This window comes from Orcinus orca, chromosome 2 (genome assembly GCF_937001465.1).
Source record: "Orcinus orca chromosome 2, mOrcOrc1.1, whole genome shotgun sequence".
Taxonomy (NCBI): domain Eukaryota; kingdom Metazoa; phylum Chordata; class Mammalia; order Artiodactyla; family Delphinidae; genus Orcinus; species Orcinus orca.
The window spans coordinates 138,721,528-138,745,570 of NC_064560.1; the positions used below are offsets into that span (position 1 = coordinate 138,721,528).

The following is a 24,043-nucleotide window of genomic DNA, read 5'->3' on the forward strand; positions in this document are numbered from 1 at the left end:
GCTACAACCATTTGGAAAACTATTTGGCAGCGTCTTAAAAAGTCAAAATATGCCTACCGAACAACCCAGCCATTCCACTACTAGGTATTTACCCAAGGGAAAAGAAAGTTTATATTGACACAAAGACTTGTTTACCAATATTCATACCAGTTTTATTTGTAATAGCCAAAAACTGGAAACAACTCACATTACCATCAACAGGTGACTGGATAACACATCATAGTACATCCATACAATGAAAAGCTACTCAGCAATAAAAGGCACCAAACTATTGATACATACAATAATATGATTTTTAAAATAATTATGCTGAAAAAAAAGAGAAGCCAAACCAAAAAAAAAAAAAAATGGAGGTACCATACAATTCCATTTATCAGAAAATGCAAATGATAGTGAAAGCAATCAGACTGAAATTGCCTGGGGATGGGATGATGGGGCAGGTAGAGAAGGGTGGATTACAAAGGGATCTGAGAACTTTTAGGGGTGACAGATATGTTCATTACCTTGATTGTAGTGATGGTTTCATGGTTGTATACATGTAATAAAATTTATCAAATTGTACTTTTCAAACATTACAGTTTATTGTATGTCAAATGTATCTCAATAAACCAGTAAAACAAGTTTAAAAATCCACATGAAGTACAAAAGTTTTTTTTTTAAAGAAAAACTGGTAATAATCACAGTAACAACAACTACCCACCACTGAATACTTACTATATGCCATGCACTTATTTATTCTAAGTACTATACACTAATTACTTAAGCCCCAAACACCAAAATGGGATAGGTATTATTTTTTATCTCTACCTTAAGCACAGAGAGGTTAAGTAATTTGCCAAAAGTCACATTATCAGTAAGATGTAGAGTCAGTATTCAAACCCTAGCAATCTCGTTCAGGATCCAAATTAACTTCATAATGTTTGTTTCTGAGGCACAAGGAACTTTTGTGTTTGGAACAGTTACAAGAAATGTGTATATGCTAAAAGTGTTTTCATCAATAATGATATTCACATTTCATATATAGAGATGAATAGGTTACCTTACAAAATACGTGCACCTAAGGACTTCCCTGGTGGTCCAGTGGTAAAGAATCTGCCTTACAATGCAGGGGACATGGGTTCGAAATCTGGTCAGGGAAATAAGATCCCACATGCTGCAGGGCATATAAGCCTGCATGCCACAATTACTGACTTGCACGCCTCAACTAGAGAGCCCACGAGCTGCAAACTACAGAGCCCACACGCCCTGGAGCCTGCGCACCACAACTAGGGAGAGGAAAAAAACCCTCACGCCACAACTAGAGAGAAGCCCGTGCACCGCAACCAAACATCCCGCATGCCTCAACGAAGATCCCTTGTGCCACAACTAAGACCCAATGCAGCCAATAAATAAATAAACAAATAATAAATAAATAAATAAGTCTTAAAAAAAAACTACATGCACCTATAAATTTTAAAAGTACAAGTAGGATTAAATGTAAATTACATTCCCCCATCCCCTACCTCACCCTTAGTCCACCTCCCCAGTTGATGCCTCTAGGCAGATTGATCCCTAAATCAAACAGTTTTTCATTTGAAGTACCATAGCTGCTGATTATAAATGAAAAGATTAGAAAGTAAATCCAACTGGCTCACATAAGAAGGTATATACACATAAAGAGTCTACTATAAAAATTTCTCTCTTCAGCTCCCTTTCTAAGAGGTCCATAATCTCTCCAGTGATTTTTATTTCAGGAAGGGTATACTAACATCTATTTTCAAAAGTAAAAATCTGTGACTTCCCTGGTGGCGCAGTGGTTAAGAATCTGCCTGCCAATGGAGGGGACATGGGTTTGGGACATGTCGCACAGCAACTAAGTCTGCGTGCCAAAGCTACTGAGCCCACGCGCCTAGAGCCCATGCTCCACAACAAGAGAAGCCACTACAATAAGAAGCCCACGCACCGCAACAGAGTAGCCCCCGCTCGCCACAACCAGAGAAAGCCCGTGCACAGCAACAAAGACCCAACACAGCCAAAAATAAATAAATTTATTTACTTCAAAAAAAAAAGTAAAAATTTGTTACTTCTCCTTCAGGAAAATAAGCAAATATCTACTGTGACAGAATAATGGTAAGAGGGGGAAAAATGAATTACCCACAGGATAGTAAGGAGGGTGATATAAAAGAAGATGACACATACCTGAATTACTATATATTTTAAAAGTGCTTCAAGAAAATAGCTTGTTAGATCTTCTTGTCCTTTATCTCCTGATTGTGGGGGGACAAGCGGAGTGATTTCTTCTATAGTGACTTGAGCTATCCGAAGACAAAAGAAAAGTTTAGTATAATTACAAAACAAATTTAACAATATGATAATATGGCCCAAATAAAATTTAACTACAAAACAGATAAGCAAAGAATACTGCTTGAAAACATTCTGATGATTGAAATTTGAAATAAATCTGAGGTCATCCTGATAGCCCAGCACAAAAACCATAAACTTTAATAATCAACTGTTTCATGAACCCTTGATCGAGGAAATGTGACACAGAGATGGACAGATGTTGAGGGATTAAGAGTGAATAATGTCTCACCTGAAAAAGAATTGCTCGTGATATTTTAAAATTCAGATTAAGAGTGTCCACTATAAAATTCCATAAATATGATGAGAAACATTAATAATAATGTGCCTATTCATCAATTAAAGAACAACCTGATTACTCTAGGTAATGACCATGCTTACTCTTTAAGGTAGCCCCTTTATTCAAAGGATGAAATACTAATTCCCTCTCAGAAAGAAAGAGAAGTTAGCATCTTAGTTTCTTGATTATGAAAGCCCACTTGTAAAATAAGAAACTTTCACATTTTTAGACTTTTCACATATTCAAAAACACTGATTATAACAAAAGCAAATTCAAGAAAATCAACCCACAACTAGCTAAATTTTCTTAAATATTTCCCAGGCAACACAATCAGTACCTGGTTTAGCATAGGCAGGTCCCTAAACCTATTTCCCAGTAAACAGCAGCCAAGTAATTAAGCCCAAAGAGATGGATTTTTTTTTAGTCCTCTTTGCACAAAGTAAAACATACTTGTATGTCAATGTACATCCAAATCAACTCAAGGATACAAGCTGATACATGAAAATTCAAAATTAAAGATAAATGTAAAATGGCCTGTATTAAACATGTTTCTAATACTTTGATATCAGGGGTCTTGCAGGCCCTAGTGAGAAAGCCCCTCCCAGAGCTAGCTAATTCCTAGAGAAAACTATGGGCCAGAGAGTTTGCCTTTCATATGCAAAGCAAACAACACAGAGCCCGTATCTCTACCACTTCCTCTGCAGGGCTCTCACACTCAGGGTTACTTACTAGTTCCCTAACCTAATGACCCCCAGGGCTAAGTACCAGACAACCAGAGACAACCCCTATGCCCCAGAGCCTGCTAAAATTATCCAAATTAGCCAGTTTTCAACTTGCTCACCCTGCTTCACACATTCCCGCCTGCAGAAACCACAAAAGGGCTCTTGCCCATGATACCCACCCCTACCCTCAAGCCCCCGCCACGCCCGACTAACCCTGGTGCTTCCCTGTGTGGCCACCCTCCCTGGTGTGGCACACCCGCTCCTCCTGGGAACATGAGTAACAAACTATCTTTTTAATGGCAATCATCTCCTGATCTGTTGGTCTCATTATACCTGGATGATAAAACCTACATGTTATTTTTTAAATTTTTATTTATTTACTTTTTTACTGAAGTATAATTTACATACATTATACAAGTTTCAGGCATATGACATAATGATTCAACATTTGTATGCACTGCAAAATGATCACCCCAATCTGTGACCATACAAAATTACAAAAAAAAAATGTTTCTTGTGATAAGAACTTCTAATATTTATTTTCTTAGCAACTTTCAAAGTTGCAAAATATTATCAACTACAGTCCCCATGCTGTACATTACATCCCTGTGACTTATTTACTTTATGACTAGAAGTTTGTACCTCTTGATCCCCTTTACCCATTTTGCCCATCCTCAACTCCTACCCCCCACCCCTCTGGCAACCACCAATCCCTTCTCTGTATCTGTGAGTTTGGTTTTATAAAACCTACATTTAAAAACCTGGCCTTGGATTATTCAGTTAAAAATGTACAGGGACTTCCCTGGTGGCGCAGTGGTTAAGAATTCACCTGCCAATGCAGGGGACATGGGTTTGAGCCCTGGTCCGGGAAGATCCAACATGTCATGGAGCAACTAAGCCCATGTGCCACAACTACTGAGCCTGTGCTCTAGAGCCCACGAGCCACAACTACTGAGTCTGCGTGCCACAACTACTGAAGCCTGCGTGCGTAGAGCCCGTGCTCCCCAAAAAGAGAAGCCACCGCAAGGAAGAGTAGCCCCGGCTCGACACAACTAGAGAAAGCCCACGTGCAGCAATGAAGACCTAATGCAGCCAAAAATAAATAAATAAAATAATTTTGTTTTAAAAGGTACAGACATTTAAAAATATCTATTACAAACTACACAGAAATTTTTAAATTCATGATGGAAAAGATATTATGACTCTTACTTTCTTGAAGGTTGAGTGGAGGATTAATGAGATTATCTAAAGTTCGAGGTCCATATTCAGATTGTGGTGCTGAAAATCCAGGGATTAAACATGAAAACATCCAAAGCTGTTCTTTGCTACAGTTATTCTGAAGAGCTTGCAACCATAATAAGAAAAGGCGAACACCTTCCCGCCTAATCTAAAATGAAATAAAATGAAAAACAGTATTTTTATTTAAAATGGAAATACTTTGTTCCCTTCAGGCCAAAATTCTCTAGAAGATGATTACCGAATGATACTCTGCAAAGGAGAGGAAGAAAAGGAAGGAAGGAGGGAGATAGAGAATTATAACCATGACAATTTACTGAACCCTCATTATTTATAAATCTAAATATATGGATTTTGAACAAAATAACTTGGTCTCTAACTATTTAAAGCCATCAGGTAATCTATTTATGCTATAATTTCCATTTGTAAAAAGTCAAAATCATTTCCTTCTTATTTACTTCCCTCCTTCCCATCATCACCACTCTAATCTAAGAAGCAAGGAGAGAGGGCAATGACTATTCCTGGCTATAGTGAGTTTGGTAAAAGGAGGAATGGTCATGGGGATCCTGATACACTGCTAACTCAATGCTCTTGACCTTAAAAAGATTATCAGTCTGAAATTATCTCATTTACTTAATTTGCTTCCAAAGGGCAAAGCAGGAATTCTGGCCTATTACTGTATTTTTAAGCAACTAGAACAATGCCCCATACACAGAAAATACATATTTAAATCAAGGGAATGCTCTTCCAGGAAGAGAAGAGGAGAAGATAGAAACTTCAAATCTCCCAGTAAAACACAAGGTTCTTCAGTAACCTAACCTCACTGGTAGCTTTGCAAACAGCCACTGCCAAAGCTATTCAACTGCTGCCACCCTCACAGTTTAGTTAGAAACAGGACAAAGATATAGGAAAGCTTATCCCTTATGTACTGCTATACCCAAGCCTTGACACCAAAAGTACCTACTATATGAGACTTTTATCCAACCTATACCAAGATGCTTTTGGACTGGGTAGCTTTTCTTACCACAGCACAATGAGATAATGAAAAGGGGGGAAAAAAAAGAAACAACACCATTTTTTAATAGATGCCCCACTTCCCTCTACATCTAACAATAGCTATGATAAAATGAAGAATAATTTGTTGAATGGATAAATAATTTTTGTCTTCTGGGGACCACAGAACAAAGTACAGTCATCCCTCGGTATCTAGGGGGGTGTTGCTTCCAGGACCTCCCCCACCATGGACACCAAAATCAGCAGACGCTGAAGTCCCTTACATGGAACTGGCATGGATGGCATGGACGTGGGACCCATGGATATGGAGAGGTGACTGTATTTCTGCTGAATGAGTCCATGCAGTGGTAAAACTACAAAAGTTTTTCAAGAGCCTGGTCAGCCTCATGCGTACTGACTATGTTGCTGTTTTTTAAGTGAATTCACTTCGATTAAGGGAACTGAAGATTATTCAAAATTATTTAGGAAAAAGTTGATGTAGGCAGTATAGCAATTGACTGAATGCTTTACTCAGTTTTTAAAAAGAAATATAATTACATTATACCTTCAAGGAGTTTCCTGTGTGTAGTAGTTTCTTTAAAATCAATCCTGAAAAGAAAACATGATTTTAAACATTCATATCTTACTTGTTTCTAAATGTCAGAGTTCTCGGTCAGACTTGAAAACACTTTAAAAACAAGTCTTTGGCAACCTCCAAATTATTCTTGGTGACCTGAACATCCCTCTGGCCATAATCTTGGGACAGAAGGGCATATAAAAAGTCACCTTTTTTAACACATGGTTTATTGCAATTAAACATGATTTATCCTATCAAAACAAACCCTAAACCCAAAATTGCATGTAAGACAACAATCTACGTGTATCTTTTACTTAGACTAAGAATATAATTAAATAATTTCTCCATCACTAATAGAAATAAAAACCACTGTAAAAATTTCCATTTAGTTAACCACATGAACATCTATAACTCTAGTATTTCTTAGCAAATATTTCCATTGTACTAATTTTCCTTTTCAAAATACTGAAAACGATCTTTAATAGTCCTTTTTCTTTTGAATTATACAATATTTCAAATCTACAATAAAATAATGAAATAACATTCACAGACATCCAGATGTCCACCATTTGGTCTGAACAAATCTAAACACAGTCCCATGTTTCCTATAATTTCAAAATTTCACTTATTTACATTTTCTATAATGTTTCATGTAACACTACAAGCATCATTGAAGCCACCTGTGAACCCATCCTGAGTCATTTTCTTCCTTCCTTCCCCAGAGGAAACCATTATCCAGATTTTGGTATTAATTATTCCCAAAAATATTTTATCTTATTAATACTTATTTATAAATCCATAAAATATTTGGAATTAGTTTCTATGTTTAAAACTTATACCAGTAACAAAATTTCCTCCACAGCTATTTGTTCTAATCTTGCATTTTTATTCTTTCTAGTAACACCAGAATTATATATATAACATATATTTATATGTATGAAATACATATATAATATATATATTTACATATACAGAAGCGTATGAGATTATTGTGATAACACATTGTTGGCAACACAAAACACTGGCAGATGCTCTAATATTTGCCAGTCTGAGTGTTACATATCTCAGTAATGTCATTTGATGTTTCCTAATGACACTGAACATTTTTTCATTTGGCTGCTCAAGTTTCTGCAAATTGCCCGTCATATCCTTTGTATATTTTTAAACTGGGTTATTTTGTTTTGTTTTGTTTAATATAAGAGTTCCTTACACACATTGGCTACTAATTCTATGTTAGGTCTATGAATTGGAAATGTATTCTTGACTGGGATGGTAGTATCGTCTGACGTACAAAATTTTTAAATTTCAATATAGTCAATTCACCAATGTTTTTCTTTATGTGTACTTACTGTGTCTAAAGAAATACTTCCCTACTTTAAAGTTATGAAGATAAACCAAAGAGTCTCATCAAAAAGTTTTAAAGTGTTGTTTTTCACATTTAAGTCCTGAAATCCATCAGAAATTTATTTGTGTGTGGCAATAACAGAATTTCCCCTCCCCAACCAACTGTAGTACCTTTTCAGATTTTATAATGAAATGAAATGCTGTCTCAATCATATTTCAAGTTTCCATATATAAGCCTAGGTCTTTGGCTGGCCTTAATGTCCTTTTCCATTAGTCTACTTGTCCATCTCTGTCATACCAATGATACTGTCTTAATTATATTATAACTTTATAATACATCTTGTTATTGGTTATAGTAATATTCAACAACACCATCTTCTCTCTCCCATTTGTTATTCTTCCAAGTTGCTTTGGCTTTGATTTTCCATACAAATTTTAGGATAAACTTGTTGGGCTACAATAAAAAGTCACTACAGGAATTCTGGATGAGAACTGTTATCTTTATACCATCAAGCCTATCATCCATGAATAATGTATAAGATTCCATTTTTTCGAGTTCTTTCTTGTTCTTCAATAATCACTTCATTGTCATAAATTAATCTAATATTTAAAAGGACTATGGAATACACATTCTCAAGCATACTGGAACATTCTCCAGGAGAGACTATATTCTGGGTCATGAAATGTCTCAAAAATTTTTTAAAGATTATGATCATATAAAGCATATTTTCTGGCCACAAAGGAATTAAGTTAGAAATCACAACAGAAAGAAATCTGTGATACCATCAAATATTTGAAAATTTAAAAAACAAAGACACTCTTAAATAAGTTATGGATCAAAGAGATCAAAAGGGACATCAAAAAAATATTTTCAACTGAATAAAAATGAAAACACAACATACTAAAACTTATGGGATAAGCTAAAAGCAAAGCTTACAGGGAAGTTTGTTGCCTTGGATGCCTATATCAGAAAAGAAGAAAGGTATTAATATTCTAGACTTCCACCTTAAAAAAATACATATAGACAAGCAAATTAAACCCAAAGCAAGCAAGATTTTTTAAAATATAAAAGATTAGAATGGAAATCAATGAAATAGGAAGCAGAAAAAGACTAGAGAAAATCAACAATACCAAAGTTAGTTCTTTGAAATGACCAACATTAATGACAAATGCTTAGCTAGACAAGTCAATAAAATAAAAGAGACACAAATTACCAAATTCAGAAATGAAAGAGGGGACATCACTACTGACCCTATAGGAATGAAAAGGATTATTATAAAAGAGTAACTTGAACAACTTTACACCAACAAATTAGGCAGTGTTAATGAAATAGACAAATTCCTAGAAAGATAAAAATTATCCAAACTGACTCAAAAAAGGAATATAAAGTAGCAATTACAAATCTCCACATAAAGAAAAGCCCAACTCTAAATGGCTTTACTTGTGAATTCTATCAAATATTTTAAAACGATGTAGTATCAATTGTTCACAAACTCTTTCAGAAAATAAAGGAGGGAACACTTCCCAATCTATGTACATGGCTATTATTATCTTGATAATAAAGCCAGACAAAAACCTCACAGAAGAACAATACAGTGTTCAATATCCCTCATAAACATAGAGGTAAAAATCTTTAATAAATTATTAGCAAACTAAAATTAGCAATATAATAAAAAGACTATATAGAAATGGTAACCAATTGGGATTTACCTCAGGGATGCAAAGTTGGTTTAACATTTGAAAAGCAATTCGTGAAATACACAATATTAATAGAATAAATGACAAAACCACTAATAACGCTGCCTATGATCATGTCAATAGAAGAAAAAGCATCTGACAAAATACAATGCCCATGCATGATTAAAAACCCTCATCAAAACAGGATAGAAGAGAACTTCAACTTGATAAACAGTATCTATAAAAATAGCTAACATCGCCAGGGAAGAATGATCTTCAGGAAGCACTGAAGAAGAAAACAAAGGGTTTGAGAATTACACAGGATGGAACTTAAATACTTATTTATATGTGAAATAGGATTCTGCATTGAATCTAGATTCTGCCAGGACATATGTGTGATCCTGAGGAATCATTTAACTTCCCTGAGCCTCAGTTTCCTCAAATATAGAGTAAGTGAAAATAAAATAAAAAAAAAATAGCTAACATCATACATAATGGTGAAAGACTGAATGCTTTCTCCTTTACATCAGGAATAATATAAGGATGTCTACTTTTACCACTTTTATTCACTAGTGTACTAGAGGAACAATAAACAAAAAAGAAATAAGAAATTAAAGGCACCAGATTAAAAATTTTAAAGTAAAACTATATTTGCAGTTGACATGATCCTATACGTAGAAAATCAAAAGGAATCTACAATAAAACAAATAAAATAAAGAAGTTATAATAAACTAGAAACAATGCAAATGTCCATTAATTGGTGAGTAAATAAACAAAATATGGTATATCCATATAACAGAATATTAGACAATACAAAGGAATGCTTATATATGCTATAATATGGGAAAAAAATATATGCTAAGTGAAGGAGGCCAGATGTAAACGACTACAAATTGTATGATTTCATTTACATGAAATGTCCAAAAAAGACAAATTTATTGAAGACAGAAAGCAGATTGGTGGTGGCAAAGGCAACTGACTGTAAATGGGCTCAAAGAACTATTTTAGGGTAATGGCAATGTTCTAAAACTAGACTGTGGTGACTCTAAATATTTACTAAAAAATAATAAATTATTTATTTAAATGAGTGATTTTTATCTAAGTAAATTATACCTCATAAAAGCTACTTTTAAAAAATCAACTAGAGTCACTGATTTATTTTTCTATATATACAAGACAAAAAAGAAAGGAAACAGAGTTTTAGGATTCTCTGGGTGACAAAGAAAGGTGACCATTTATGTATTGTCTCAAGTTGGACATTTATTAGAATATTATTAATCATGAGAACCAGATAGCACAAAGGTCATTTAGAAATAGAAGACTACATTCCTCAGCAGATAGAATAACTTTAGAAGTTCCGCTGTTTCAAAAAAGTTTCTTCCCAGACAACCTTCAAGGACATTTTAATGATTATGAAATAAAAAATAGGATTTCACTATTCTGTTGAGCACCTTATCATGTGATTATTAGCAATTCACATATCTTCTTTGGTGTGATAACTATGCAAATATTTTCCCTATTTAAAAAATTAATTTGTCTTATTATTGAGTTGCCAGAGTTCTTTATGTATTAAGGGTACAGCATTTTTAGTCTTAAGCTTTATCTAAAAAGTTTATTCTAAAAGGCTTTATTTTTTAGAATTTCGTGGTTTTTTTAGCCCCTACATCAATATCCATCCTATATGTCCAGAGTTCCTTTTGTTTCTAGAACTGCTAATTGGGATGACTTACAGTTTCAAAGCCTCAGAAATTTCATTTGCTATAACTAAGAACTGTAGGTTCTAAATAAATATATGACTCTTTTTTAAGAGAAAAAAATACAATTTTTACAAATGAATACAAGGCCTGTAACATTCTACTTCAACAATGTAGATGTGGTGGCCATCTGTATATTCACCACAAGAGAAGGGTCATGAGAATCACTACCAATCAGCCCTGTCATCATTAAGACACTGAACCAAAGCCAGAAATTGCCTACCTACAGATTCCTCTTTCAACCAAGGGGGAAAAAATGTCTTGCAATGAGAGCTCAAGAGTCCTGTGGTGATGCTATGATTGTTAAAGAAACAGACTCCAAGCCAGCAAGCATGCTGGCTTAGCTCCTGGTAAGATGAAGTCTATAACCTCCTGCCTACTTGGTCTTTCACAGTAATACACAGCAGGGTTGTGTATTTTTTCTTTCCCCTTTTTCCTTTCAGCTTCATTTCATGATCTGGGAAGCTCTACTTCGTCTCTTCAAGCAGTAAGCTTAAACCCAGTTCCCTCGTTTTTTATTAATACACTGCTTGCTTTCAAACCTGGAACCCATGGCTTTCACTCTACGTGGCAGTTTGTTACCTTCTCTTCCATTTTTGATTACAGAATGTTTATTCTGATGCTAAGTCTGCTTTTATTTTTTTGGTTTTATAGTTTCATCATCATTGCTAACATATTCAGAGTAAATGAACAGGTGGATCAAAGAAATTTAATATGTCACTTTTATTGGAAATCCTTCATGTATGTTTTTATCTTACATTCCCAGTAAGCCTAGTTCTGTATTCTTTATTTTGTTTTTACTAAAGCATAAACTATGAACTCATTTCAAATAATGACCAACCCATTAAAGAATATTTTCATATATTATCATTTATTTCAAATATGAAATACATATTTAAATTACTTACCAATACTATGAAACTGCCATCGCTGATGAATTCTTTCTGGAAGAAGTTGTAAAATTTTCTAAAAATCAATATGAATAAAACAAAGAAAAGTATGAAAAGCAAGTAACACGTCCTCATTTTGAGCAATGTGAAAAATTAAACAAAGAGCTTACACAAAGCCTTTAAGAGTTTCTTACATAAAAGACAGTATTACAAATACAAAATAGTCTTTGAGCTAATCTGATGGTACTGGCACTACTTTAGCGCCGGCATACTGATTAGTATTTGAGAACTCCAGAAAACAACAAGCTATACTAACAAAGACTTGGAACAGGAAATTAATGAAATTTATCTTTTACTATGATGTGAAAAGTAAGTATACTTCTCTTTAGTGGATAAATACTAACTTTAATATATATATATATATTTAACATCTTTATTGGATTATAATTGCTTTACAATGGTGTGTTAGTTTCTGCTTTATAACAAAGTGAATCAGCTATACATATACATATATCCGCATATCTCCTCCCTCTTGCATCTCCCTCCCACCCTCCCTATCCCACCCCCTAGTTGGTCACAAAGCACCGAGCTGATCTCCCTGTGCTGTGCAGCTGCTTCCCACTAGCTATCTATTTTACATTTGGTAGTATACTTTTAAATGCTCATTTACTATTCTTAGAATTTCTGCATTGTGGATACTACTGATATGTTTTAAATTCTTTTAGATATTAATATTTGTGAAGTTTTCTCTCCAAGCAGTTTTTTTTTTTAAATAAATTTATTTATTTACTTCTGACTGCACTGGGTCTCTGTTGCTGCAGGCAGGCTTTCTCTAGTTGTGGCAAGTGGGGTCTACTCTTTGTTGCGGTGCACGGGCTTCTCATAGTGGTGACTTCTCTTGTTGCGGAGCACAGGCTCTAGGTGCCCAGGCCTCAGTAGTTGTGGCATGCGGGCTCAGTAGTTGTGGCTCACAGGCTCTAGAGCGCAGGCTCAGTAGTTGTGGCACACAGGGTTAGCTGCTCCACGGCATGTGGGATCTTCCCAGACCAGGGCTCGAACCCATGCCCCCTGCATTGGCAGGCAGATTCTTAACCACTGCACCACCAGGGAAGCCCGGTCTCCAAGCATTTCTTTCTCTTACTTTGATAAATCCTACAGGGAAAATATTTTGCTTCCACAAAAATCCTATCAAATACTTGTACTAAATTAATTCACGTGAACCCAAAGATACTTCTATGTTATGTTGGCTATGGGTATGAGAACAAAATTTTAAGATTCAGGAGCCCTATAGTTAAGCTAACACATACAGACTTCCACAAGTTGGGAATAAATACTTTTTACATATAATACTTTCAAAATTTTGTCTTTATTTTCCTTTATATATTGCACCTGCATGGACTATTCTAGTTCAACAGCTGCCTTATTATGCTGCTGAACTACGTTCTCAACACTCATCTGCTTGCTGAATGACATTTGTGTGCGTTTGTTATTATTGCAGCTCTATTGTAATTATTTAGAATCACCATTAATTGAATGTTCATAAGGACCAAACACTAGACACTTTATGTAATGATATCTCATTAATCCTCACAACCATCCTAAAAGGAGTGTTCATTGATCTCATTTGAAAAATAAAGAAATGGGTCAAGTAATGTGCTTAGGTTAGAAAGAGGAAAAACGGAGTTTCCAACTTCCATATGCCTATTTCCAAAACTTTGCTTTTATACTATTATGTTCAAAGAACAGTATGCATGTTTTTACACTTCTCTATCTTCCTTTTGATATAATCTTCTTTAGTCCCTCTCATACAAGAGGATGATGAAGAAATTATAAAGTTCTTCACAGATAGATGCTATTCCCATACGAGATACATAAACTTCTTCACCTCTGCCCTCCTATTTCTCTCATACTTAGCCAACAACTGTATAATTATATTTATGGTGGTGTGGAAAGAGATAAAATTATAGAAAATTAAAAAGACAAGTTTGTGAACCACTCGAAAGTACTCCTAAATTATCACTATTATAGTTTAGATTTAATCTCATACAAAATGTAAATTTAAATATATTCATCTTTTTTATTCAGTCATATAAAGATGAAAGAAATCATGTATACTATTAACTACACAGAAGAAAGCAGAATATAAATCCTATGTCATACTGATATTACATAATGATGCTTTTTATTCCAGAAAAAGGAAATCATTTTATTTATAATTTTTTTAAAAAATCATCATTAGTCTCTAAAGGTGGAGGTCAGATATTACTGTCCCCATTATAAGTAGAAAAACATCAGCACACAGGTTAAATATTTTTTCCAAAAGATAAAAATCCTATATCTAACATCTCTTTTCCTAATGAAATTTAGCAACTGATTACAAACATTTCTGTTCAAAAAGTAACAAATGATCAGTATATATTACATACAGGAAAATAAGTATTATTTTTTAACAGAAGAAATATTCTGAAAGAGTTTCTATTAACTAGTCAATCATCTCAGTTTCCTGAATATAGGGCAAGCATGAATGTCTGAAGGAACACTTGCCAGGAATTATCATCTTGCTTTCTCTGTGCATACTTTTACTCTTTCTCAAAATATTCATGTTTTAATATTTCCCTTGTAAACAGTTCATGCAAACACCTGGGGAGGTAAATATAAGCAAATTCCTCAGGGTTAACAACTAATGAAAATTAACTGCAGAACAGGTACCAACACCAGTTGCTTCTGTCTGGAACTCTTAAAAAAAAAAAACAAAACTTTCTTTTTTCAGCTGTGACTAACTCAGCAACTAAGAGAGAGATCAAATTCTTCAATTCTTCTAAACCATACTAAAATAGTCAACATAAAAAATAGTGAATTATCTTTAATTAGCAGTAGATAGAATAGTTCAATCTTTAGAAACTGATTTCTAAATTCTTTACTATGCTTTTCAAGACACAAGGTCTAATCCTGACTTTCTCCAGTTCTCTAAAATTCTCAATAAAGATCAGAATACTCCTATCACTATTTGATTTGAAAGACAGAATGAAGAGCATGGGGTTATTTGAAAAGCATGTGTGTCCCTCATTTTTATCATTGTGCCAAAAATGAAACAAATTTTAGCAGAGTATCAAATGTTGTTGCTTCCTTCTGTTTATTTAGCAATAAAAATGTGTCCCACCCCAATCCAAAGCAAATGCAGTAGAACACAATTTATAAAATATTTAAAACTATTTTATATAAGTTTTCAATGAAAAGCAGTTAAAGCAGAAAACTCCTTAGGTATGTAACAGTTCTATGAATTTACCCTCTCAAGTAATAATGTTTTGTTGTTGTTGTTTTTTAATTCTCCATTTGTGTAAATCTCCCAGAAATTAAAATTTTCATGTTTGCAAACACAGTGAATATTGTACCAACTGTGGTATCAAATCCATAAAAACATAATTTTATCTGTACCTAAAAATAATATGTGTACCTCAGAAAATAATTAAGAATTAAGTCAGTTATATTTTTAGGTTAAAACGTGCGATTAAGTTTTTGAAAAGCATGGTAGATTCACAGTGTTTGTTAATATTCAATATATTCCTTTGTATATTCCAAAAATTAATTTTGGAAAAAAAGTTACATTGGCAGGTACTTACCTCAAAAATAAAAAGTATAGCATCCAATTCCTCCCTTTGAGACTTGTGACCTAAAACATTTTTATAGAAAAATATTTTAAACATTATCATTTTGTCCTCAATGTCAACAACCACTTAAAAAGCTTAAAATATTTCAAGCACTGAAGTTTTTTTTCTCATTGATTCTTTAATAAAATGTTTAAAGTATATTCTGTTCAATGTATAGACAATATCATAGCATCTCTCTCTACTCTTTTTAGACAGCTAAATTTAGATTCTACATATTTATGTCTAAAAACAAATCATAATATATTGTGGAGAACTCTAAAAGAACTCTAAAAATGAATTTATGAAAATGACTGCTCAAACCTGACATATGCCCCTAGGGCAGAGCAAAGGTGAGAAAACAAGTAAACCTGACCAGAGAAAAAAGAAATCTAAGCCTTCTCAAAATAATAAGGATATTACTACTAACCCGTAGTGTGAGAGGGGTGTTCTACAAGCTGTCTAACAAAAAGCAGTGAAATAATACTAAAATTCCAATGTCCAAGAGTATATTTTTAAGTGAATGTTTATGACAATTATTTGAAATATCAACATAAGCCAAGACTGATTTTAACATCTTACCTTTCTGTTTAAGACTAGCTTCAATGGTAACAAAATTCTCAAAAAACACATAATATATATGTGAAAAATGTTGGTCAAAAAACTGTTTAAGATCGATGGACTCTGCATTCTCTGAAAAATAAATGAAAACAGTTTTTAGTGATTACTATTTATATCATGTTCAGCAAGTATTTATTGTGGCATGTTTCCTTCAAAAATGCCAAAGAACTGCTCTTAAAATTCTATTAAAATATTTAAGAGATGTGTTTATATATTTATATCCTTGTTCTCACAACTTTAGCTTTTAAAGATTTTAATTTTAAAAACTGGTCAAATCAGGTTATCATAATCTTTGTTTACTAAAAGAAAACAATGCCTCAGAAAGTTTTATCCAAAATCATTAAAAAAGAAGTCAAGTTCTATTTTCAATTCACAGCTATGCTCTCCTAACTTTTCCCCCAAGACAGTTAAAAATCGGTATTTCTAAGAGTAATAATACATGTCTAAAATACATTTACTTTAAATATCTAACAATAGGCTTTGCAAATAGGCACTTAAGTATTATAAAACTCAGGTAATACTGTTCTCTAAGAACTGTCAGTATAGTCCAAGGCAGAGAAACTGAACATTTAACTGTATGCAGAGCAGAAAGTGTTGGGTACTAACACAAAATTACTTTCAAAACTCAATGAGGGGTGAAGGTGGGGAAAGAACAAATGCCTGACAGAGAATGTATTATCTGAAAAGACCTCTATGGACAGGAAGGACTTTGGACATAAAGTGGTGGGTTTGAATGAGAAAGACATTCTCGGCATAAACAAAGACATTGAAGTGAGGAAAGCAGGATAGGATGCAGAAAAATAATTCATTTTGGCTAGCTTTGAGCATTTTGATAAAAATAAAATAGAAAAAGTATCCTTGATATGTCAAAAAATATCATAAGTGCAAACTAAGGAAATGGGATTTATTATTTAAAGCAAGATATCTACATCGTAGGTGTATATGTACTTATGCATTTTATTGTTTGGCTTATTTTCGGGGGGGTGAGAAAGTTGGGGAAAAGGGGAGGAATTAAGAACTTTTACTTTATATACTTCCTACTACTCAAATTCCTTTACAAAAAGCACGTCTCTTTTATAATAAACAAATTTGAAAAAAGCAACTGGAAGAACAAAGATTTTTTTTGAACCTGGGAGTAAAATGAATAAACTACTAACTGCTGATAAACTCAAGTTAAACATCAATTAATTTCTTGGAATGCTCTAAGGCTGAATGGAAGATTTCAGAATAAAGTTAAATAGTAACAACATACAGACAGCACTTTAAACTCTGGTGTATTATCTTACCCTATGAATATTCATAAATCTTTAATGACATCTCATCTATGGAATTTTCCAAGACTGTTTCCCTTTTGTTTTGCCCTCCCCAAGGAAGGAATGGATGCCCTCTCCTCTCTATTCCCTTGTGTTCTCTACATTTCTCTCTCATGGAAGTAATTATGTCTCAAGTGTTTCCTTGTCTTTTTTCCAGGACTAGTCTATAGTTTCTTTAGGATAGAAAGTGTGTCTACCTTAGTATTTCCAAAACCTAAGCACAGTGCTGAGCACATATGTACTCAAATGTGTTTTATTATTAATCAAATAAATTATTTTAATGTTATTGTATTCATTTCGTAGCTTGGAAATTTTTATCTTGGAAAAGACTGCATAACCTACTGACAGGCAAAATAGCACTGCTTCATCTTGACTGGAATTAGAACACCCAGATTCCATTCCTACCTGTAACACTATCTGTGTACATTTTCACAGAACTAGGGGAAAAAACAATAATAATGGCTAACACAAACAATGTTTTCTATATGCCAGAAACTCTTCTAAGTCCTTTATAGAAATTAATTCCTAAAGTCCTCAGAACAACATTATGAAATAAGTACTACTATTATCCCTAACTCTAAAGATGAGAAAACAAGTATAGAGAGTTTAAGTGATTCAGTTAGTAAGAAACAGAGTCATGGATTTAAACTCCACACAGTCTGGATTTAGTGTCCATGCTCTTAACCTCTATGTTATTCAGCTTCCAGTGTAATATTGATACATCTATAAGAAAAATAAGAAAAGAACACTAGTAGTTTATCTGTTATCTGCCTGTAAGAAGATAAGAATAACTGTCATTGAATACTAGTTAAACATATTTTAGAGACTACCAAAATAAAACACATATACTGAGATAAACAGGAGAAGTATTCTGTTTTCCCCACTGAGTAGTTTGAAGTAACAAAGAACTATGAAATGAGAATGAAATAGACTGCTAAAATTACCGCTGAAATTCCTGAAATTAATGTTTCAAACAAAACTAATGTCCCAGGGGAAAGAAGAAAATGAGAACAATAACAAAGCAAAACAAAAAAGTCAAAACAAAACAAAACCAAACATGAATCAACTCAAGATTTTGCAACATAAATTTAGGAGCCAAGATAGTCTCTCTCAATTTCCTTCCCATGGTACAGCATGTTACACAAAGCCTGGAAACTACATACTTGCTAATAAAAAATACTGCATCAAAATTAGGTCAATTTGTTTTTTACTCTGTATCTATTTGTAATGAACTAGTTAGCAAATAAAAACTCTTATAAAACATTTTTGTTCACCAATTCACAAAATTTACATAGTGGGGGAAAACCGGAAAAAACACAAAAAAGGTGGATATAAGAGAATAAGAAGATTCACTTATTTAAAAAGAAGTCTCTCTATAAAACAGTAACACAGAAGAAAGGAAAATATAAAAGGAAGGAAATCCACAAAGAAAGAGATTATGGAAAAACTTCTACCCAATACCTTTCCCCCAAAAATGCCCCAAACCCTTTATGTTTTCTCTTTTTGTGAATGCCTCCAGTACTTTTAGTCAGCATGGCTCCTAATTATGTCACATTAGTTAGTACAACTGTCCCTCGGTATCAGCAAGTGATGGTTCCAGGAACCCATCAGATGCCAAAATTGGAGAATCCCTTATATAAAATGACATAGTATTTGCATATAACCTATGCACATCCTCCCACACACTTTACATCACCTCTAGATTACTTATAATACCAGACACAATGTAAATGCTATGTAAATAGTTGCCTGGGTGCGGCAAATTCAAGTTCTGCTTTCTGGAATTCTCCAGAATTTTTTTTCCTGAATATTTTTGATCCAAAGTAGGTTGAATCTGAGGATGTGGACCCACCCCTCCAAAATGGAGTGCCAACTGTATCATTCTCTTACAGATACTGGATGCTCTTTGGGAGCAGAAAGCATGCCTTAGCTTCTTTTACCTTTCTAATTTTTTCAAAATTTTAATCTGAGGAAGTGCTTTGCATAGTGCTAAACTGATGGTTGGCACTTAAAAAAAGTTTAAGCATTCAAAAACTTCCCCCATTTTTAGAAATACTTCTGTTTGATTTGTAATGTTTGTAAATTAGTATTTCCTTTAAAAAATCAAATAAACATTTCAACCACAAATTAAGACTGAAGTTTCTGAGGTTTTAAAAAAACTTATTCAGGCTTAGGACTGCTTTGAAGACCTTTGGGAATACTAACCTTAAGTAGCAAAACAGTTCTAGACTTCATTTAGTATTCACAAATAAAATTTCAGATGTCTCTAGGATCTTTTTATGAATAAGCTTCAAGAAGCTAATTAATATATTTACTTCCTACTACATCTTTTGAAGACATCTAAGCTCTGTAACAAATCTATAATTAAAAATTACAAAATTCAGAAGGCTAGTTTACCTGACCTTAAATTTCAGACACCTGTACTAAATACTTCCCTAGAAAAGTTATCACATAACCCATGCTAGATGACCAAAAATTCAACAAATTTTGCAATACCATCATTCTTCTTCCTCATCTATAAAAAAAAAAAGCCACCATTTAGAACTTTTCCTCAAATGATGGCATTATAATACACTAATCTGTGAAGTGTATCACAAGTAATCTGCTCCTGATAATAAAGCACTGAACAATGCAAATTATTGCCTTAAAATAATCAATAATAATGAGGACTGATCCAACAATACAGTGAATAACACAAAAAACTCTCTCTAATTGCAGAGACACAGAAATGCTGGATAAAAACAAATAATACAAGCTCAAAAAAAAAAAAGGAAGAGGAGAAGGAGTAGAAGTGAAGAAAAGAGAGTAAGTAGGGGGCCTCCCTGGTGGCGCAGTGGTTGAGAGTCCGCCTGCCGATGCAGGGGACACGGGTTCGTGCCCTGGAGCGGCTGGGCCCGTGAGCCAATGCCACTGAGCCTGCGCGTCCAGAGCCTGTGCTCCGCAACGGGAGAGGCCACAACAGTGGGAGGCCCGTGTACCGCAAAAAAAAAAAAAAAAAAAAAAAGAGTAAGTAGGAAAGGAGGAAGTGGGATGGAGGAAGAGGTGTCATGTGGGAGAGGAGGATGGTGAGAATGTGGTATAAAGGCAGGGAGGGGTTGAAGGGGAAATATGTAGGAAAGGAGATGGGAGGGAAGGAAGTAAGGATGAGGAGAAGGGAGAATGGGTAAGGGAAAAGAAACACAAAAATGTAGTATTAAAATATAAGCAATATGGAGTCAAGCACAAATAAGGGGGGAAGTAGAAGGGAAAAGTAGGAAGAAAACAGAAAGAAGGTGCAAGAGAAAAGAAGGGCGGTAAAACCACACAAACAGGCTGGAAAATTATAAACAACACATTATCAAGTTCTAAGTAAAGAGGAGGGTATATGAGAAGGGAGAAGAAATTGAGAAAAGGGAGGAAGAGAGGACAAAAGGAAGAAACAGAGAAATAGTAAGTTGGAAGACAGACTGATGCTATTACTCAGAATGTAGCACAGAAAAATAATAAGATGGAAACAGACTGCCTGAGAAGTCCCAAGAACAAAGATAAAATATAAGCAATATTCAAAGAAATAAGGTCTGAGTACTATCTAAAATTGGTGAAATATGTAAATAAATCTTCAGACTGAAAAAGCACAGTGATTCCCAAGCAGGATGAACACAAATCCACGGTCACATCCTAACTCCAAAAACAAAATGGAAATATTACAACCAAGAAAAGTTACCTACACAGAAATATCAAAACTAACAACAGACTTCTCATCAGCCCAATAGAGGCAAGAAGACAATGCAATTTTATACTGAAAGAACTAAGGGAAAATAATAGTCATCATAAAATTCTTATTCAGCTAAACTACTGTTCAATAAGATGAACATGAAAATAAAGAAAAGGCATTTTCTAACATAGAGTTTAACACTTAAAAACTCTCACTCAGGGGCTTCCCTGGTGGCGCGGTGGTTGGGAGTCCGCCTGCCGATGCGGGGGACGCGGGTTCGTGCCCCGGTCCAGGAGGATCCCACATGCCGCAGAGCAGCTGGGCCCGTGAGCCATGGCCGCTGAGCCTGCATGTCCGGAGCCTGTGCTCCGCAATGGGAGAGGCCACAACAGTGAGAGGCCCACACACCGCAGAAGAAAAAAAAAAAAAAATTAAAAAATTAAAAAAACTCTCACTCAAAGAATTACAAAAGATAGATTTCTGAACGAATAGAAATAAACTCACATGGAAGAGTGAGAAGCAAGAAGCCAAGATGAGCTAAGAAACTGGAAAATGTGTGGGTAGATCTCAATGAGCACTGACTGTTAACAAAAGTACTAATGCAAAAGGTTACTAACAAGGAGGAAGTAAAATAATAGGCAATAATGTGAAAGATGAAACAAATGCTGGAGAAAGTATTTTAAGATCTTATTTTATTTAAGAGGACAGTAGAAACAGTGATGAACTCTAGACTTCAATATTAGTATGCTACTGAAGTTTTCTGAGTTACCAATAAGAGAATAACAACCATGCATAACTTCTAATCATTAGAAGGGAAAAAGAATATAGAGAAGCTTATCAATCTAACAGACATGAGTAAAGAAAAGCACCCCAAAAAAGTGAACGAGATGACGGAAATCAATATAAATATACAAGTAATTACAAAAAAGTTAATGGATTAAATGCCACAGTTAAGAGAGAGCTGTAATCATACTGGATTTAAAAACACACACAAAAGTCAAGCTACAAAGTATTTACTAAGAAAAGTATTTTTAACCCAAATACTAACCAAAAATACCAACAGTGATTGCTCAAAAAGAGACAAAAAGTAAACATTAAGGCAAGAATTAATACAATTAAAGAGTTCAATGTATTTTGACAAAAGGCTCTATTTACCAGAAAGTTTTCATTTCAATTTTGTATGAAGAGATATAAACAGCAAAAGCTGATAGATTTCTAAGGAAAAGCAAACCCATTTATAGTGTGGTAGCTTTTAACACATCTGTCTCATATTTAACAGAAGTAAGTAGTAAGTATACACAAGATTTGAACAACAAAATGAGCACTTTACCTGTAAAACTCTAAATTCAAGAGACTATAAGTCTTCCCATGTAAAAGTAGGGTATTTATAAAAACGGAACTATTAGGGGCTTCCCTGGTGGTCCAGTGGGTTAACACTCTGCACTCCCAAAGCAGGGAGGCCGAGTTCAATCCCTGGTCAGGGACCTAGGTCCTGCGTGCCGCAACTAATAGCTCACATGGCGCAACTAAAAAAGCCCACATGCCACAACTAAAAAGAGCCCACATGCAGCAAGGAAGATCCTGCACACAGAAACAAAGATCCTGAATGCTACAACTAAGACCCAGCACAGCCAAATAAAAAAGTAAATAAATAAATAAGTAAATATTAAAAACAAGAAAAGTTTAAAAACTGAATTACTAAGGACACTAAATAGAAAACGAACCAAGAATAACTTAGCACATACCATGCTCTCTGACCAAAATGAACTAAAATTAAGAATTAACAACTGGGGAATTCCCTGCTGGCACAGTGGTTAAGAATCCGCCTGCACGAGGAGGAGCTTCAACATGGCGGAAGACTAAGACGCGGAGATCACCTTCCTCGCCACAAATACATCAGAAATACATCTACATGTGTAACAGCTCCTACAGAACACCTACTGAACACTCACAGAAGACCTCAGACTTCCCAAAAAGCAAGAAACTCCCCAAGTACCTGGGTAGGGCAAAAGAAAAAAAAGAGACAAATGAATAGGGACACGACCTACATCTCTGGAAGGGAGCTGTGAAGGAAGGTTTCCACACATTAGGAAAGCCCTTCGCGAGCGGAGACGGCGGGTGGCGGAGGGGGGAAGCTTCGGAGCCGCGGAGGAGAGCACAGCAACAGGGGTGCGGAGGGCAAAGTGGAGAGATTACTGCACAGTCTATCAGTGTCGACCAGCACTCACCAGCCCGAGAGGCTCGTCTGCTCACCCGCCTGGGCGGGCGGGGGCTGGGAGCTGAGGCTCGGGCTTCGGAGGTTGGATCCCAGGGAGACGACAGGGGTTGGCTGCATAAACATAGCCTGAAGGGGGCTAGTGCACCACAGCTAGCTGGGATGGAGTCCGGGGAAAGGTCTGGAGCTGTCGAAGAGGCGAGACACTTTTTCTTGCCTCTTTGTTTCCTGGTCCGCGAGGAGAGGGGATTAAGAGCACCACTTAAAGGAGCTCCAGGGACGGGCGCGAGCTGCGGCTATCAGCGCGGACCTCAGAGACAGGTATGAGACACTAAGGCTGCTGCTGCAGCCACCAAGAAGCCTGTGTGCGAGCACAGGTCACTATCCACACCTCCCCTCCCGGGAGCCTGTGCAGCCCGCCACTGGTAGGGTCCCGTGATCCAGGAACAACTTCCCCAGGAGAACACACGGCGTACCTCATACTGCTGCAACGTCATGCTGGCCTCTGCCGCCGCAGGCTCGCCCCGCACTCCTACCCCTCCCTCCCCGCGGCCTGAGTGAGCCAGAGCCCCCGAATCCGTGGCTCCTTTAACCCTATCCTGTCTGAGCGAAGAACAGACACCCTCAGGCGACCTACATGCAGAGGCGGGGCCAAATCCAAAGCTGAACCCCAGGAGCTGTGCAAACAAAGAAGAGAAAGGGAAATCTCTCCCAGCAACCTCAGGAGCAGCGGATTAAATCTC

General features: G+C 35.3%; 1 protein-coding gene across 7 annotated transcripts in view; it reads right to left on the bottom strand.

Annotated features, from left to right (window-relative positions):
• RALGAPA1 (Ral GTPase activating protein catalytic subunit alpha 1) overlaps positions 1-24,043 on the bottom strand; it is a 222,333-nt gene that overhangs the window by 160,801 nt on the left and 37,489 nt on the right. For all 7 annotated transcript variants that reach the window (XM_033428377.2, XM_049705925.1, XM_012533079.3 and 4 more), the window contains exons 2-7: positions 16,040-16,150; positions 15,434-15,483; positions 11,832-11,889; positions 6,137-6,180; positions 4,552-4,729; positions 2,179-2,294 (exon numbers count right to left, since the gene is read on the bottom strand). In XM_033428377.2, coding sequence (XP_033284268.1) covers positions 2,179-2,294; positions 4,552-4,729; positions 6,137-6,180; positions 11,832-11,889; positions 15,434-15,483; positions 16,040-16,150 — 557 coding nt within the window. The remainder of the gene's footprint in view (positions 1-2,178; positions 2,295-4,551; positions 4,730-6,136; positions 6,181-11,831; positions 11,890-15,433; positions 15,484-16,039; positions 16,151-24,043) is intronic.